At 48.2% G+C, this 14,466-nt stretch overlaps 1 protein-coding gene across 1 annotated transcript; it reads right to left on the bottom strand.

The window, feature by feature from the left end:
* Positions 1–12,127: 12,127 nt before the first annotated feature.
* GPR45 (G protein-coupled receptor 45) lies at positions 12,128–13,727 on the bottom strand. Its single transcript, XM_017875102.1, is given in 3 exon segments — positions 12,128–12,613; positions 12,616–12,669; positions 12,671–13,727. Coding segments are annotated over 3 exon segments (1,347 nt in total). The 5' UTR covers positions 13,478–13,727.
* Positions 13,728–14,466: the final 739 nt, after the last annotated feature.

The raw sequence follows: 14,466 nt of genomic DNA, 5'->3' as shown, positions 1-14,466 counted from the left end.
TCTAAGCAAAGTAACACAAGTATTTGAGCTATGGAAAGAGTAACAGTTCTACCACCTGAGGGAGCCACTGGCAACATTTCCTTCTGGTATTCTGCCTGTTCATTTTGAGCTTTGCATAGTCAAAGTTTTTTAAAACATAAGAAAGGGAGGGGGTGCAGAATCCAAACTGTTTTAGCCAATCAGCTCATCGTAGAATACTTTGCCTTAAAATAGAGAGTATTAATAGAAAATGTGAGGTATGGTGAGGCCAACAGATCAGGAGATAACTGCCGCTGTAAAGGTTGGTTGTTACCACAGCTCCCACGAGAAGGGGCACAGCATCCCACGCAGGGCCACATGGAGAGGCACCGGGTTGGTCAGGAGGCAGAGGGAGGGGTGGGGGATGTGGACAGGAGCCTTTGCTGTGGCTTCCACCGGAAGGGATGGGAGAGACAGGGTGAGCAGGCTTAGGATGGGCTGGTTTGATTTCAATGGGCTCTGGGGTGCAGGGGCTTCCCTAATTGTTTGGTACCTGGCTCTGGGGTGATTGGCACAGGTGGATGGTGACCCCATGGGTGAGAGCTCCATAAAGGAGGTGGTTGGAGTGTAAGCCCTGGATTGGTTGTTTTGCATTTGAAAAACATTCTTCGGTGGGGTGGCTCACATCTGTAATCTCGGAACTTTGGGAGGCCAAGGGAGGAGGACCGCTTGAGGCCAGGAGTTTGAAACCAGCGTGGACAACATGGTGAGACCTCGTCTTTACAAAAAATAAAAAATTAGGTGTGGTGGCATGTACCTGTAATCCCAGGTACTCAGGAGGCTGAGGCAGGAGGATCACTTGAGCCCAGCAGTGAGCGAGAAAGAAAGAGAGAGAGAGAGAAAGAAAGGAGAGAAAGAGAGAAAAAGAGAAAGAGAGAGAGAGAAAGAGAGAAAGAAAGAAAGAGAAAGAGAGAGAGAGAGAAAGAGAAAGAAAGAGAAAAAGAGAGAAAGAGAAAAAGAGAGAAAGGAAAGGGAAAGAGAGAGAGAAAAGAAAAAAAAAGAAAAAGAGGCCGGGCGCGGTGGCTCACGCCTGTAATCCCAGCACTCTGGGAGGCCGAGACGGGCGGATCATGAGGTCAGGAGATCGAGACCATCCCGGCTAACACGGTGAAACTCCGTCTCTACTAAAATACAAAAAAAAAAAAACTAGCCGGGCGAGGTGGCGGGCGCCTGTAGTCCCAGCTACTCGGGAGGCTGAGGCAGGAGAATGGCGTAAACCCGGGAGGCGGAGCTTGCAGTGAGCTGCGATCCGGCCACTGCACTCCAGCCCGGGCGACAGAGCAAGACTCCGCCTCAAAAAAAAAAAAAAAAAAAAAGAAAGAAAGAAAAGAAAAAGGTAGAAAGGAAGGCGGGAAGGGGGGAAGGGAGGAAGGAAGGAAGGCATGCTCCTGGGCTAGCTGTTTACCGTCTCTAGGAATTGGCTGACGCTGGGAGGGGCAGTCTGTCCTCTAGGGTCAGCAAGGGCCCAGTTATCAAAGCATCAGTGACAGAAAATAAAAAATATGGTTACTATATCTTTTTGATTAGGCCACTGGGACAGCTGAAATTATATTCTCTTCCGTTTCTCAGGACAGAGAATAGAACATTAACGTTGTCATATACTTCTCACAGCAAGGCAGGAAAGTTTGCCTCCGAATATCTGTCTTAGTCAGCTTGGTCTGCTGTAACAAAACACCACAGACTGTGGACTTAGACAATAGAAACTTACTTCTCACAGTTCTGGAGGCTGGAAGTCCAACACCAAGGTGCCGGCAGATTCAGTTCCTGGAGAGGGCTCTCTTCCTGGCTTCAGATGGTCACTTTTGTGCTGCGTCCTCACATGGCAGAGAGAGGAAGCTCTGGGGTCTCTACCTCTTTTCCTAATTCATCATGGGGGCCCCACCCTCATGGCCTCATCACTTCCAAAGGCCTCACCTCCTAAGGCCATCACATTGTGGGTGAGGATTTCAACATATGAATTTGGCAGGGGAGACACAATTCATGCCATAGTAGTAGGAAAGGGCCAGAAACAGGACATGCGTCTGGAAAGCCTTCCCAGACCAGCCTGGCAGGCGGAAAACGTAGTTACTTCTGCTTGTTCAAAGGGTTTCTGGAGTCTGCGTGACTCAAAGGGGCCTGAAGTGGAACAATTCTTCCAGCCCAAATTGGTTTCTGGGAGGTGCAAAATACTTTTAATAGTTGTTTCTCTTACACTCTCCTATATATAATTAGTGAATAAATATTAATTGGTCTTAGCCTTTGTAAAACTGCAAAGTTCTTAAATAATGCCTCCTAAGTCAAAAAGGCTGTGTTTGCTCTCCCCAGTACCTTCTTAACCTGATTCATAATCCAACCTGTGGCCCAAAGCAGCCTGACACAGGCTTTTTTTACGAAAAAAACTTTATCTCTCCATAATAATTTTTCTACAAATTTCCCTAATCATAACATTTATAGCCACAGAATTAATCTTATTTTATATCCTATTCGAAACCACCCTCATCCCCACCCTAATTATTATTACCCGATGAGGCAATCAGGCAGAACGCCTCAATGCAAGTACATACTTCCTATTCTATACATTAGCTGGCTCTCTCCCCTTACTAATTATATTAATATTTACACATAATAGTCTAGGCTCATTAAACATCACACTACTAACACAGCCCAAAAACTAACAACCACCTGATCCCATAACTTAACTTGACTAACATGCATAATAGCTTTCACAGTAAAAATACCCTTATATGGCCTACACTTATGGCTCCCTAAAGCCCACGTTGAAGCTCCCATTGCCGGATCAATAGTTGCCTATGAGGGCTGGGCGGTGGCTGATGGGAAGAACTTCGTGAACTCCCCAAGACTTTCCCACGGTTCTGCGAATTCTCCAGCTCAGCTGGTGAGAGAATAACTTGACACTAATGTTCTGAAAAGCAATTTTATTATGGCACCAGAAACCACCATCTCCACTTTTAGAAGTTTATTTTAGGAAAATGATCAGCAGCTAGGCAGAAAATTTTATGTCAAGGATGCTCATTATAGCAGCTTTTAAATGGTGAAAAATAGAAGAGAAGAAAAAAAACCCTTGAATATCCAAAACAGGAAGCCTTAAATGTCAGAGGCATATCCCCACAATGGAGAACTCCTGGCCACCAGAAATCACTTCCAAAAATGGGACAAAACCAAACAAAACCAAAACAAAGATAAAAACCAGGCCACGAAGTTATGATGCTGTATGATCTGAAGTTTGCAAAAGAAAAAGCATATGTTTATACATAATAATAAAACTGGTTTTAAAATCCCTCTCATAAACACACTGGTTGTTTGGTTTCTGTTTTATTTCTACAAGGAGCATGTTACTTTTATAATTTTAAAGAATCAGGAGATAAGATTTTTTAAAACTAGGAGTCCAGGTGCATTGGCTGATACCAACTGGGATTACAGGATCCCAGTGCTTTGGGAGGCTGAGGTGGGAGGACTGCTTGAGCCCAGGAGTTCCAGATGAGCCTGGGCAACATAGTGAGACCCTCTTTCTACAAAAAAAGTTTTAAAATTTAGCCAGGCGTGGTGGCACATGCCTGTAGTCCCAGCTACTCAGGAGGCTGAGCCGGGAGGATCACTTGAGCCCAGGAGTTTAAGGCTGCAGTAATCTATGATTATGCCACTGTACTCTGGCCTGGGAGGAAGAGCGAGACCCTGTTCTTTAAAACAAACAAACAAGGCCGGGCATGGTGGCTCACACCTGTAATCCCAGCACTTTGGGAGGCCGAGGCAGGCGGATCGCCTGAGGTCAGGAGTTTAAGCCCAACCTGGCCAACATGGTGAAACACTGTCTCTACTAAAATACAAAAAATTAGCCAGGTGTCGTGGCACATGCCTGTAATCCCAGCTACTCGGGAGGTTGAGGCGGGAGAATCGCTTGAACCCAGGAGGCGGAGGTTGCCGTGAGCCAAGATCGCACCACTGCACTCCAGCCAGGGCAACAGAGCTAGTCTCCATTTTAAAAAACAAACAAACAAAAAACCAAGGAACATTTATTCACATATGTCATTCTTGTACACAATTTACAACCTATGTTTAAAGATGTTAGTATCATCTCACATCAGGGGAAGGGCTGGTATCTGCTTATTGCATGGTTTAAGGAGAAGGAAGGATTCAAGGAAACCAGAGAAGAAGGTACGGGAATGCAGAGGACATGCAGGCCAAAGGAGGCTCCCATGAAGTATAACAGAGATTTAGAGATGAGTGGGACAAAAAATCATGGATCATCATCCAGGGGAATGTGGGAAGCAGCCAGGGACCCCGTCTGGGTTTGGCTGGAGAGAAACCCCATATTACCCACAGCCACCTGTGTGGGTCTGAAGGAAATGCATTCCGGCAGTCCCCAAAACCCCCTGCAAGGCGGAAAGGACTTTCTGGTAGCCTAGACTGGCTGTTTCCCAAGGGGCCCTTCAGATTCCAGAGAGAATTCCAAGGCCTTGGGGAAAAAGAGCCTCCTGTTTCAGATAGTTTCAAAGCAAATTAAGCTTCCCATTGTTCCTTGTGCATTTTTAAAATCATTCAGTCTTGTTTATCTTGTACAGTGAGCTTAGTGACCCTCTCATTATGGTGTAATAAAGCATCTAGAATCTTCAGAAGACCACCGCAAAAATGCCAAGAGGAAGAAATATGGCAGCAGCATTTTAATGAGGGAGGAAATGAGAAGTAGATTCCTCCAAAGGACTGAGAATAAAGAACAGTAGGACTTCCTTTTAAAAAATGCTTCCGAAAATGAGCTTGGTTATTTTTCCTCGACGGGAATAGCTGGCAGAGGGACAGCAGATGCCAGAGGCAGCAGGAGAGAGAACGGAGATGGAACATACAGACCCAGGGCGAGTAATTTGTTCTCATTAACTGGGCCTTGGGGATCTTCAGGAGTTTACCTGAACACCCAGGAGGCTGAATTTGCATATCAGCGCCCTCAGATTGGTGGATGCAGAAGGTGAAGTTCTGGTCTCATGCAAGTGTTTCTCACAGAGATAAGTTCTTTCTGTTCTTATCAGACTAAGAGAAGTCCATGCTGCAGCTCTTACTGGTTCCCTCTTTGACTATGGCAATCTCTGGCACCTCTCCTATTCCTAGAACACCTTGTTCTCTGCTCCTCCCAGATGAAGGGGCAAGAGAGCAGAAGGGAAACTGGAACTCTCTGCTAAAGTAACCTTGGACACCAGCCCATAATAATGCACACACCTGTGCACGCACGCACACACATGCACACACCATGCTTTTGCGTGCAAACATCCTTCTATTCTTACAGAATCCAGATGCTGACCTCCCAGCGAGGGTTCCCAAGCCCTCCGTCCCCTGGAATAGTTAAAATATGGTGCCCTGGCCTGAGCCCCGGCCGTACTCTATGGTGCTCTCTCTGTGCCACAGCCACCAGCCTCCACCTTTCGACTGCCAGAGTGTTGAAACTACCTTCTTTCCTTTAATGTAATCAAATTCTTGGGCAGAGTTGATCGTAATCAGTGTTGACTGTTTGTTATTTTACACAGTAATTTTTTTTCTTATCCTGGCAAAGTTCATCTCCTTGTGGCTCCAGATTTTCAGTCTAGTTACTTTATGTCTCCCATCGTTTGTTTAAATGTGGTGCCTTTTTTTCCTTACCACAGGTATAAATGCATGCATTTTCTGTATTTGGATGTAGGACTTTGTATGTTGGGGGCTGGGGTAAAGAGAGAGGTAACCATCTTTGGCTGATGTGTTAGAGATATGCTTACTTTACAATAAACAAAGGCTCCTTTGTGAAATTTGTAATTTGTATGTGTTGCTAGGATCTCCTGTTTTTAAAAATTGTGTAGTGTTTTGGTAGACACTGCCAGGTGTCCACCAAATCCTTCCTGTCTTTCTTTCTTTTTTTTTTTTTTTTTAAGATAGGGTTTCTCTCTGTTGCCCAGGCTGGAGTGCAATGGCACCATTATGGCTCGCTGCAGCCTTGACCTCCTAGGCTCAAGTGATCTTCCTGCCTCAGCCTCCTGAGTAGCTGCGACTGCAGGTGTGAACCATCATGTTTGGCTAATTTTTGCATTTTTTTGTAGGGACAGGGTCTCTGCTCTGTTGCTTAGGCTGATCTTTAACTGAACTCTTGGGCTTAAGCTCTCCTCCTGCCTAGGACTCCCAAAGTGCTGTCCTTATAGATGTGAGCCACTGCGCCCAGCTCCCATCTCCTTCCACAGTAGGCTGGAGCTGGGCAGACAGCCTCCCGACAAGGGACTCCATTTCCCAGCCTCCTTTGCAGCTACGTGTGGCCAGGAGCCTCCACTCTTGGTGGTGGAAGACCAGGGTGGGGTGTGGGGTGTCTTATTGCACATACTCCCCCATCCTCTCCCCCGTCTCATGAACTGGAACATAGAAGTGGCTGCAGCCCAGAGTGACCATAAAGATAAGGACAATGCCCCGGGGACAGTGGGAAACTAGATGGAAGGAAACTGCATCCTAAACAACCATACAGAGCAGAGCACCCACCTGACTGCCTACGCTGTTAATCGGAGGGAAATGAAGTTTGTCTGTTTCAGGCCCCTTAGTGTTGGCTGTCTTCGTGACAGCAGCCTTTTACCCAATCCGCCTCCACCCTTCTCTTGCCTCTCTGTATTCCCAGACAGGCTCCAGAGTGCCCTGGGGACCTCAGAACAACCCCGAGAGCAGCGACGTGCACCAGAGGCTGTGCTTTCTAGGCATGGGAATGGGCTGGATCACACATCCATCTCATCCCTCTGTGCAGCCCTGTGAAGCCAGCTTACCACCTAGGGAGGGTTTTGAATGGAGTGAAGCAGTGCAGTTGAGGTCAGCAAGCAGAATTTTGCTCTTTAAAGCCAAACTCATGCTCCTGGCTTCTGTGGATGTGGTGTTAGTGTCAACTGAACCCTGAAATCCTAGACCACATGAGGATGAGGAACGAGTCTGTGAGAGTGTGATATAATATATTATGTATTTGGTCTCTGCCCCTGGTTCCTGGCCTTAGTATCTCCAGAGTGGTAAGAGTGTCTGTTGTATGCTAATGAGATGGCTGGTGGCTGGGGGCCCGAGGTGGCTTCAGGAGGAGGGCTGATCACTAGAAAGACTGTGACAGGATTAGAGGGTTGGGACTTTCACCCCACCCCCAAAACCTCAGGAGAAGGGAGAGGGGAGAGGGGCTAAGGTTGAGTTGATCAACAATGGCCAGTGATGTAATCAGTCATGCCTATGGAATAAATCCTCCATAAAACCTGAAAAGGTCTAGGTTCAGATGGGCTTCTGAGTCGCTGGATATGTGGAGGTCCCTGGTGGTGATCCGGGAGAGGGCGTGGAAGCTCTGCACCCCTTCCCACATGCCTTGCCCTGTATCCCTTGTAATAACTTTGTAATTAATATAGTTTGGCTTTGGCACCACTCAAATCTCACCTTGAATTGTAATAATCCCCACGTGTCAAGGGTAGGGCCAGGTGGAGATAATTGAATCATGGGGCTGGTTTCCCCCATACTATTCTCACGGTAGTGAATGAGTCTCATGAGATCTGATGGTTTTATAAAGTCGAGTTCCCCTGCACAAGCTCTCTTGCCTATCATCATGTAAGATGTGACTTTGCTCATTTGCCTGTTGCCAGGATTGTGAGGCCTCCCCAGCCATGTGGAACTGTGAGTCCATTAAACCTCTTTCCTTTATAAATTACCTAGTCTGGGGTATGTCTTTATTATCACTGTGAGAACAGAATAATACAGTAATACATGGGTAAACGTAAATAAAATTCTTCCCTGAGTTCTATGAGCCACTTTAGCAAATTAAGCAAACCTGAGAAGGGGGTTGTGCGAAACTCCCATTTATAGTCTGTGGGTCAGAAGCACAGGTGACCGCCTCCTATTTGTGATTGGCATCTGAAATGGGGATGGTAGTCTTATGGGACGGAGCCCTCAACCTGTGGGTTCTGACTCTAACTCCAGGTAGGTAGTGTCAGTATTGAGTTGAGTTACAGGACACCCAGCTGCTTTCCACTAGAGAGTTGCTTACTTTTGTTTGTTTATTTCCAGAATGACCAAACAGCCATTTTCTCAAAGAACTTTCCACTCTTGCCCAAAAGGAACAAACCTTGGCCATCAGCAGGTTGACAGTGCAACTCTAATGCTTCCATGTCTTTAGCATCTGCCATGGACTCAGCCTTGGACTAGATCCTTTACATACATGATTTTGTTTATTCCTCACTGTGGTCTTCTGGCTGGGAGTTTTTCTGCCATTTCAGAGATGAGGCAGGTGGGGTACAGGAATGCCGTGTCACTTGCCTGGAATCCCACAGAGAGCGAGGCACTCCTACAATTGTGAGGGCTCTGCAGCCAAAGTTCCCAACTACATGAACAAGGGAGCTGAGCAGTGTTGAAAATACTTAATGCAGAAGTTTTTTTGAGTCAAAAAACAAACAAAAGCACGCACCGTGACTTGTGTGCAGGGAAAATATACCCGTGGCTCAGAATGGCAAAGTAAGAATCGATCTAGGTATTTGCTGTTCGTCTTGGTCATCAGAACATCCTAGGGAAATTTGATTTTGTTTCACCCGGACCTTGGGGACTACAATTCAAGATGAAAAGGTGGCAGATTTGCAGGAGTAGTTACAAGTAGGAGGACACTTCTGAGACCTCCTTGTGTCTCATTTTTAATGCAAGAATCTCCCAAGGATCCCAGGTGTCTGCCTCCAGGGTTATTACCATGGTCAGCCAGTTTCTTTCTCTTGCCTAAGGCCCTACAGAGACAATTTAGCTGTGAAGCTGCCCAGACTTCATGCAGAGTGCAGGGTTTGAGTGAACCACAGGACTAGAGAGAAGATGCAAAAAAAATGAATAATAAATCAATGGGTTGGGCACAGTGGCTCCTGCCTGTAATCTTAGCACTTTGGGAGGCCGAGGCAGGCAAATCACCTGAGGTCAGGAAGTCAGTATGGTGAAACCCCGTCTCTACTAAAAATACAAAAATTAGATGGGTGTGGTGGTGCATGCCTGTAATCCCAGCTACTCAGGAGGCTGAAGCAGGAGAATCTCTTGAACCCAGGAGGCGGAGGTTGCAATGAGCCAAGATCATGCCACTGCACTCCAGCCTGGGTGACAGAGTGAGACTCCATCTCAAAAAAATAAAATCAAATAAAGCAATGAAGCAGTGCTTATCCTGCAAATCTCAGGGAAGGAGACCAGAACCAGATATTTGCTTGGTATCTGAGGAAATCAAAGTTTGTTAAAGGTTCAAACAAGGCCAGGTAGGATTATGAAAGTGGCACACTGCAAGTCAGAGGAGACTGACTGGCTGGAGTGATTCAGCAGCACCATCATAAAAACCAAAACAAAACATGTGGGGGCACCCAGCTGTGACCCATGTTGTTCCAACAGTCTCCCGGTTGTCATCTTATCTTTAGTCTTTCCAGCTTTTGCTAGTAACTTTCAGGTTCTAGACTTCCTGAAGCCTTTTTTCTTAGGGCGCTGCTGTGGCCTAAATATTGGTGTCTCCAAAGTTCATGTGTTAGAAACTAATACTCGATGTGATAGTATTAAGAGATGGGACCTTTGGGAGGTGAATGAGATTGGTGCCCCTGAAAAGAGGCTTGAGGGAGTGTCCCTTCTCCTTCTGCCATGCAAGGACACAGCCACAAGGTGCCATCTATGAAGCAGAGCGGGAACCCCTGCCAGACACTGAATCTACCTACGCCTTTATCCTGAACTTCCCAGCCTCCAGAACTGGAAGAAATAAGTTCTATTGTTGATAAATGAGCCAGTCTGAGGCATTTTGTTATAGCAGTGTGAACAAATTGATATACAGGTACTGGGTATTGGATTCTGGGCTTAATATGTGTGGTCTTGGTGCAAATTTTGGCAAGAACATAGAGGCTTATACACCGAAAGAGCAATAATACTTTATTTAAAATATATACAAAATTATTACTTTGAAACATGTATATTACTATCCAACATACATCATATAACACTGATCGATGTAAATTTTGGTACCTTCATTTATTCAGTTGTGAACTCTTTTGTTCAAGGCTCTTGAAGAAAATTATCTGAAATGCCCACCAGAGGGGGGCGCCCATGGGCTTGGTCCCCTTGGTGGCTTGGCTGTGCTGTTGGGCACTGCTGGGGAACTACAACCCTATTCCATGGAGCTGAAGGCAAATCCCCACCTTGCTGGGGGAACTGGAGACACAGAATTGATGGGACCCACCTCCGTTGGTCACATGTCAATTGCTCATCTTCTCCCTCTCTTTCCATCTGGGAATAAACGGGGAGGGAGGTGAGGGGGAACAAGTGTCAATTATCTTTTTACCCTCCTCTGGGCTGAAGAGGAGGGTTAAGGGAAGTTATGCTTTTCCTTTCACCCCTCTTCTTCTTTGCCCATGTTACCACTACTGTGGGAAGAAAGTACGAGAAGGAGGGGCTGGCTCTTAATTCAGTTTAGAAAGAAATGGGAAGTGAAGCAAAAATGGGGCTTCTGTGCTCTTAGGCTGAATTTGAGTTACAATGATCCTGAGATAAATCAGACAACCGCTTTTGGGCATGGCCCATGCCTCATTCATCACTATCTCCCCCACTGCCTTACATCTAGTAGGCACTTAATGCATGCTCTTTGCATGGATGAATAAATGAATGCAGGGGACCTGATGACTTCAGACAGAAAACACACGTTTCAGAATCAGAGTGTTTGAGAGATGAAAGGGCACATTGGAAATCATCTAGACCTGCCTCCTTGTTTGGCATATGGGGAAACTGAGGCCCAGAGAAATGAGAAACGAACAAGGTCACGTGACTAGTTTCTGATAGAGTCAGACCTGGAATCAGATTTTCTAAATCGCTCCTTAAATTTCCCACCCTCTTCAGATCTGGAACAATAAAGAGCTCAGTGGGCTCAGGGTTATGCCCTGGACTCAGGACCCTCATATGCCAGCGTGGGGACCCCTGGTGGTGGCCGAATAGGGCACAAGCAGGGAAGTCCCCTTCGGGCAATTCCACTTCTGGGATCTGGTCCCAGTAGGTAAACAGGATGGCAGCAGTGGATCTGAGTGAGGTAGGAGGAACACAGAGACCAATGGGGACCCCGAGAATTGGGCTCGTTGGTGCTGCGCCTGCAGCGGGTCCAGTGCTGAAGTGGATTTGGTGGCTCGAAGGGCTCTGGAGCTCCAGGGGATCCGAAGGAAATGTGTAAACTAAGCCCAGCCTGCCCACTGCTGACACCGAAAGCAGGTCACTACAGATGCTTGCTCAGCAGGTGAGTTATAGCACACGGGAAACGGAGGGGAGGAAGATGAAGGGATGCAGGGACAGGGGTGGAGGGAAAGAGGGAGGGACCAGAGGGTTCTCCAGTAGACAGGCCGAGTGGCCTTAGGGTGCAGGGACAGGGTGGACCCAGCAGGTGGGGGGCGCTGGGGACATGTAGGAGCTCCCGGATGTGCTTCTCACTTCACCTGGGCTACCCATGACCTTCTCTGGGCTTCGAGCCTCTGAGGCCTCCCATGCATCATTCCAGGGAGCTCAAAGTACAGAGGCTCCCTCCACTTCCCCGTGTGATTTTCGTTTCTTTCTAGGAAAGATACTTAGGCATGGGAAGAAATGAACATCTGATCAATATAAAAGACCTCTTGTGAGTCCCCACACACCACAAACATCAATAGCTGAAGAGCCCTGGTGTCAAACAAAACGAATGAACACCCAGGAGCTCACACCCACTGGAGTTTCTCAGGGTTTCTCTTGAGCAGGTGCAGAGAGGGCTCAGAGGGCAGGTTGAAGCTCTTGTGACCGCCCCATCCTCCTACCCCACACTCAACCAGCTTCACTCCCTGTTGCCCTCCTCCTCCCTTTCTGCCCAACTTCTGCACGCCCCAGCCCACTCCATTTTTGCCTTGATGACTTTGCAATTCCCATCAGCCCTGTATTCGGCTCTTCTGCAAAGAGAAACAAAAATAATTCATCTTGCCAAAATTTGAAATTTGGGCGCTGCAGCTCATCTGATTACAAATGAGTACCTTTGTGCTTAAATAGCCACCACAAAGTGCAGACTATGACCAACACGCCAGGGAACAGAACAGGACAGACCAGCCCACCCTGGGACCCGGGCTCAGCTGCCCCTTCTCTGTGGCCCCCTGGCCCCCTAAACCGCAGACTGGTTTTCGTTGCACACGTACACTGTGCTGGGCTGGATTCTCCTTCGGATCCGCTCAGGCACTTTGGGGAGGATTTGGAAGGTCTGGGGCAGCAACTCTATGCAGGCCTCGCGGAATTTTTTGATTCTCCAGCAGTAGATGATGGGGTTGAAGACGGACTTGAGGTAACTGAGCCACAGGACGCAGGTGCTGGTGGCATAGAAGGAGGAACCGCAGTAAAAGCGCTGGCTGAACACAGAGAGGAGGCTGTAGATGGAGTGGGGCAGCCAGCAGAGGGAGAAGCCCACGAAGAGGATCAGGATGGTGGTGAAGGCCTTGGTCTTGAAGCTCAAGTCCACGCTGACCTGTTGCTGCCGCTGCAGGCGCCGCAGGCCCGCCCTGGTGAGCTGTCGCAGGTCCAGGGCTGTCCGGACTGCGTTGTGCCACGCGCGCACGGCGTTTTCTTGCCGCGACCGCTGTTGGAGGATGCACATGTTAGGCCGCACAGCATGACGCCAAAGGGCGCGAAAAAACACGCCACCACCAAGGTGAACCACGTAGGGGGCGCGGTCGGCGGCGGGAGCCTCCGTGTAGCCCAGCACGCACTTGCTGGGGCCCGCCGCCGGCACCTCCACCAACGGTTCCGCCGGTGAGCGAGGGGCCCCGCCGCACGCCAGAAGGACAGCACCCAGGAGGACCGCGACTGATCACCTTGGCCCTGCCGCCCGGGGGTTCAGCTTGTCCTGGCCGCTGGACGATGATGAGCGAAGCCGAGTCCACGCCTGGATGATGATGATGAGCAGGATGGCCACGCCCTCCAGGACAAAAAACCAGTAGAGCGTGGCTGAGAGGCGGCAGAAGTTGTCCCCAAAGTGCCAGCGCACGGTGATGAGGGTGACGGCGGTGAAGGGCATGCAGCAGAGGGACAGCATGATGTCCGAGAAGGCCAGGGTGGCCAGCAGCAGGTTGATGGCCGAGCGCATAGCCGGCCTCTGGTACACGATGATGCAGACCACAGTGTTGCCCAGGAACCCCACCACAGTCATCAGCAGCATCACTACGGCCAAGGAGATCCTGAGGGGTGCGGGCAGCGGGGTGGATCCGGAGTCCGAGGCATTGCTGGTGTTCAGCAGCAGGTACGGGTAAGCCTCGAGGGACGTGCTGTTGCAGGCCATCGTGGAGAGACCCTTGGAGCTGGGACAGAAGTGGCCAGGAGGGCTGCCCTCAGCGCTTCGGTGGCTGCCATTTTTTGTCTGCCCGCTGCATCTTCCTGGATGTCTGTGGACCTCTGGAGCACTGAAATGGTCTTGGGGAGAAACGTCTGCCTTTGTGAGCACTAGCTGGGATTTACGATTCATGGATCACATCCTAAGCATTTCTGCCGGGAGCGACTGTGTGCACAGCTTGGTGCTTGGACACTCTGTAGCGGACAGCAAGCAAAAGTACAAAAGAGAAGGGAGTTAGAGTTTCCAAAGGAGTTGAAGAGAGCACGCCTTTAAACTTTACAGGTGTTTCTAAACAAATTTATTTACCACTTGGGACAAAGCTTCGTATTCACAAATATTGTCTGAGTCTTGTCAAGCAGCCCAGAAAAACCTAATCAGCTCTCCTCTGGGGAAACTGAGGAAGTAAACTTTGTAGTTAGTGTTTATGTAATAACTTGAGTTTTCAGCAACCTGTTGGAATGAAGCCTTGGTCTAGCCAACTAGCGTTAGAATCCAGCTCCGCAAGAGAAAGGTTTTGCCTGTTTCATTCTCTGCTATCTCCCGGTACTGACAACAGTGCCTGGCATACAGTAAGTGTCCAATAGATATTTGTTGAGTGAATGAATAAATGATAGTTAATGCTGCTGCTATAATATTTGTTTAGCTTTTTTAAAAAAACCCACTTCATTGAGGAATGACTGACATGTCAAAAGCTGTACAAATTTACATCTCAATATACCGAGAACCTATCACCACCAAGGCCAAAAACGTACCCAGCTCCCCCTGCCAAAACTCCCTCCTGCCACTTTTCTGGTATTATCATTTTGTTTTGGTGGTAAGAACACTTTACCTAAGATCTCCCCTCTTAGCAATTTTAAGTACACATTTTTCAGTTTTAATTTTTTTTTTTTTTTTTTTTGAGACTGAGTCTCGCTCTGTCACCCAGGCTGGAGTGCAGTGGCCAGATCTCAGCTCACTGCCAGCTCCGCCTCCCAGGTTTACACCATTCTCCTGCCTCAGCCTTCCGAGTAGCTGGGACTACAGGCACCCGCCACCTCGCCGGGCTAGTTTTTTGTATTTTTTAGTAGAGACGGGGTTTCACCGTGTTAGCCAGGATGGTCTCGATCTCCTGACCTTGTGAT

This window comes from Rhinopithecus bieti, unplaced genomic scaffold (genome assembly GCF_001698545.2).
Source record: "Rhinopithecus bieti isolate Rb0 unplaced genomic scaffold, ASM169854v2 scaffold_8783, whole genome shotgun sequence".
In the NCBI taxonomy this organism is placed as follows: Eukaryota; Metazoa; Chordata; class Mammalia; order Primates; family Cercopithecidae; genus Rhinopithecus; species Rhinopithecus bieti.
Note: the sequence above shows the minus strand (reverse complement) of the source record. Positions and strands in the feature narration are given on the sequence as shown.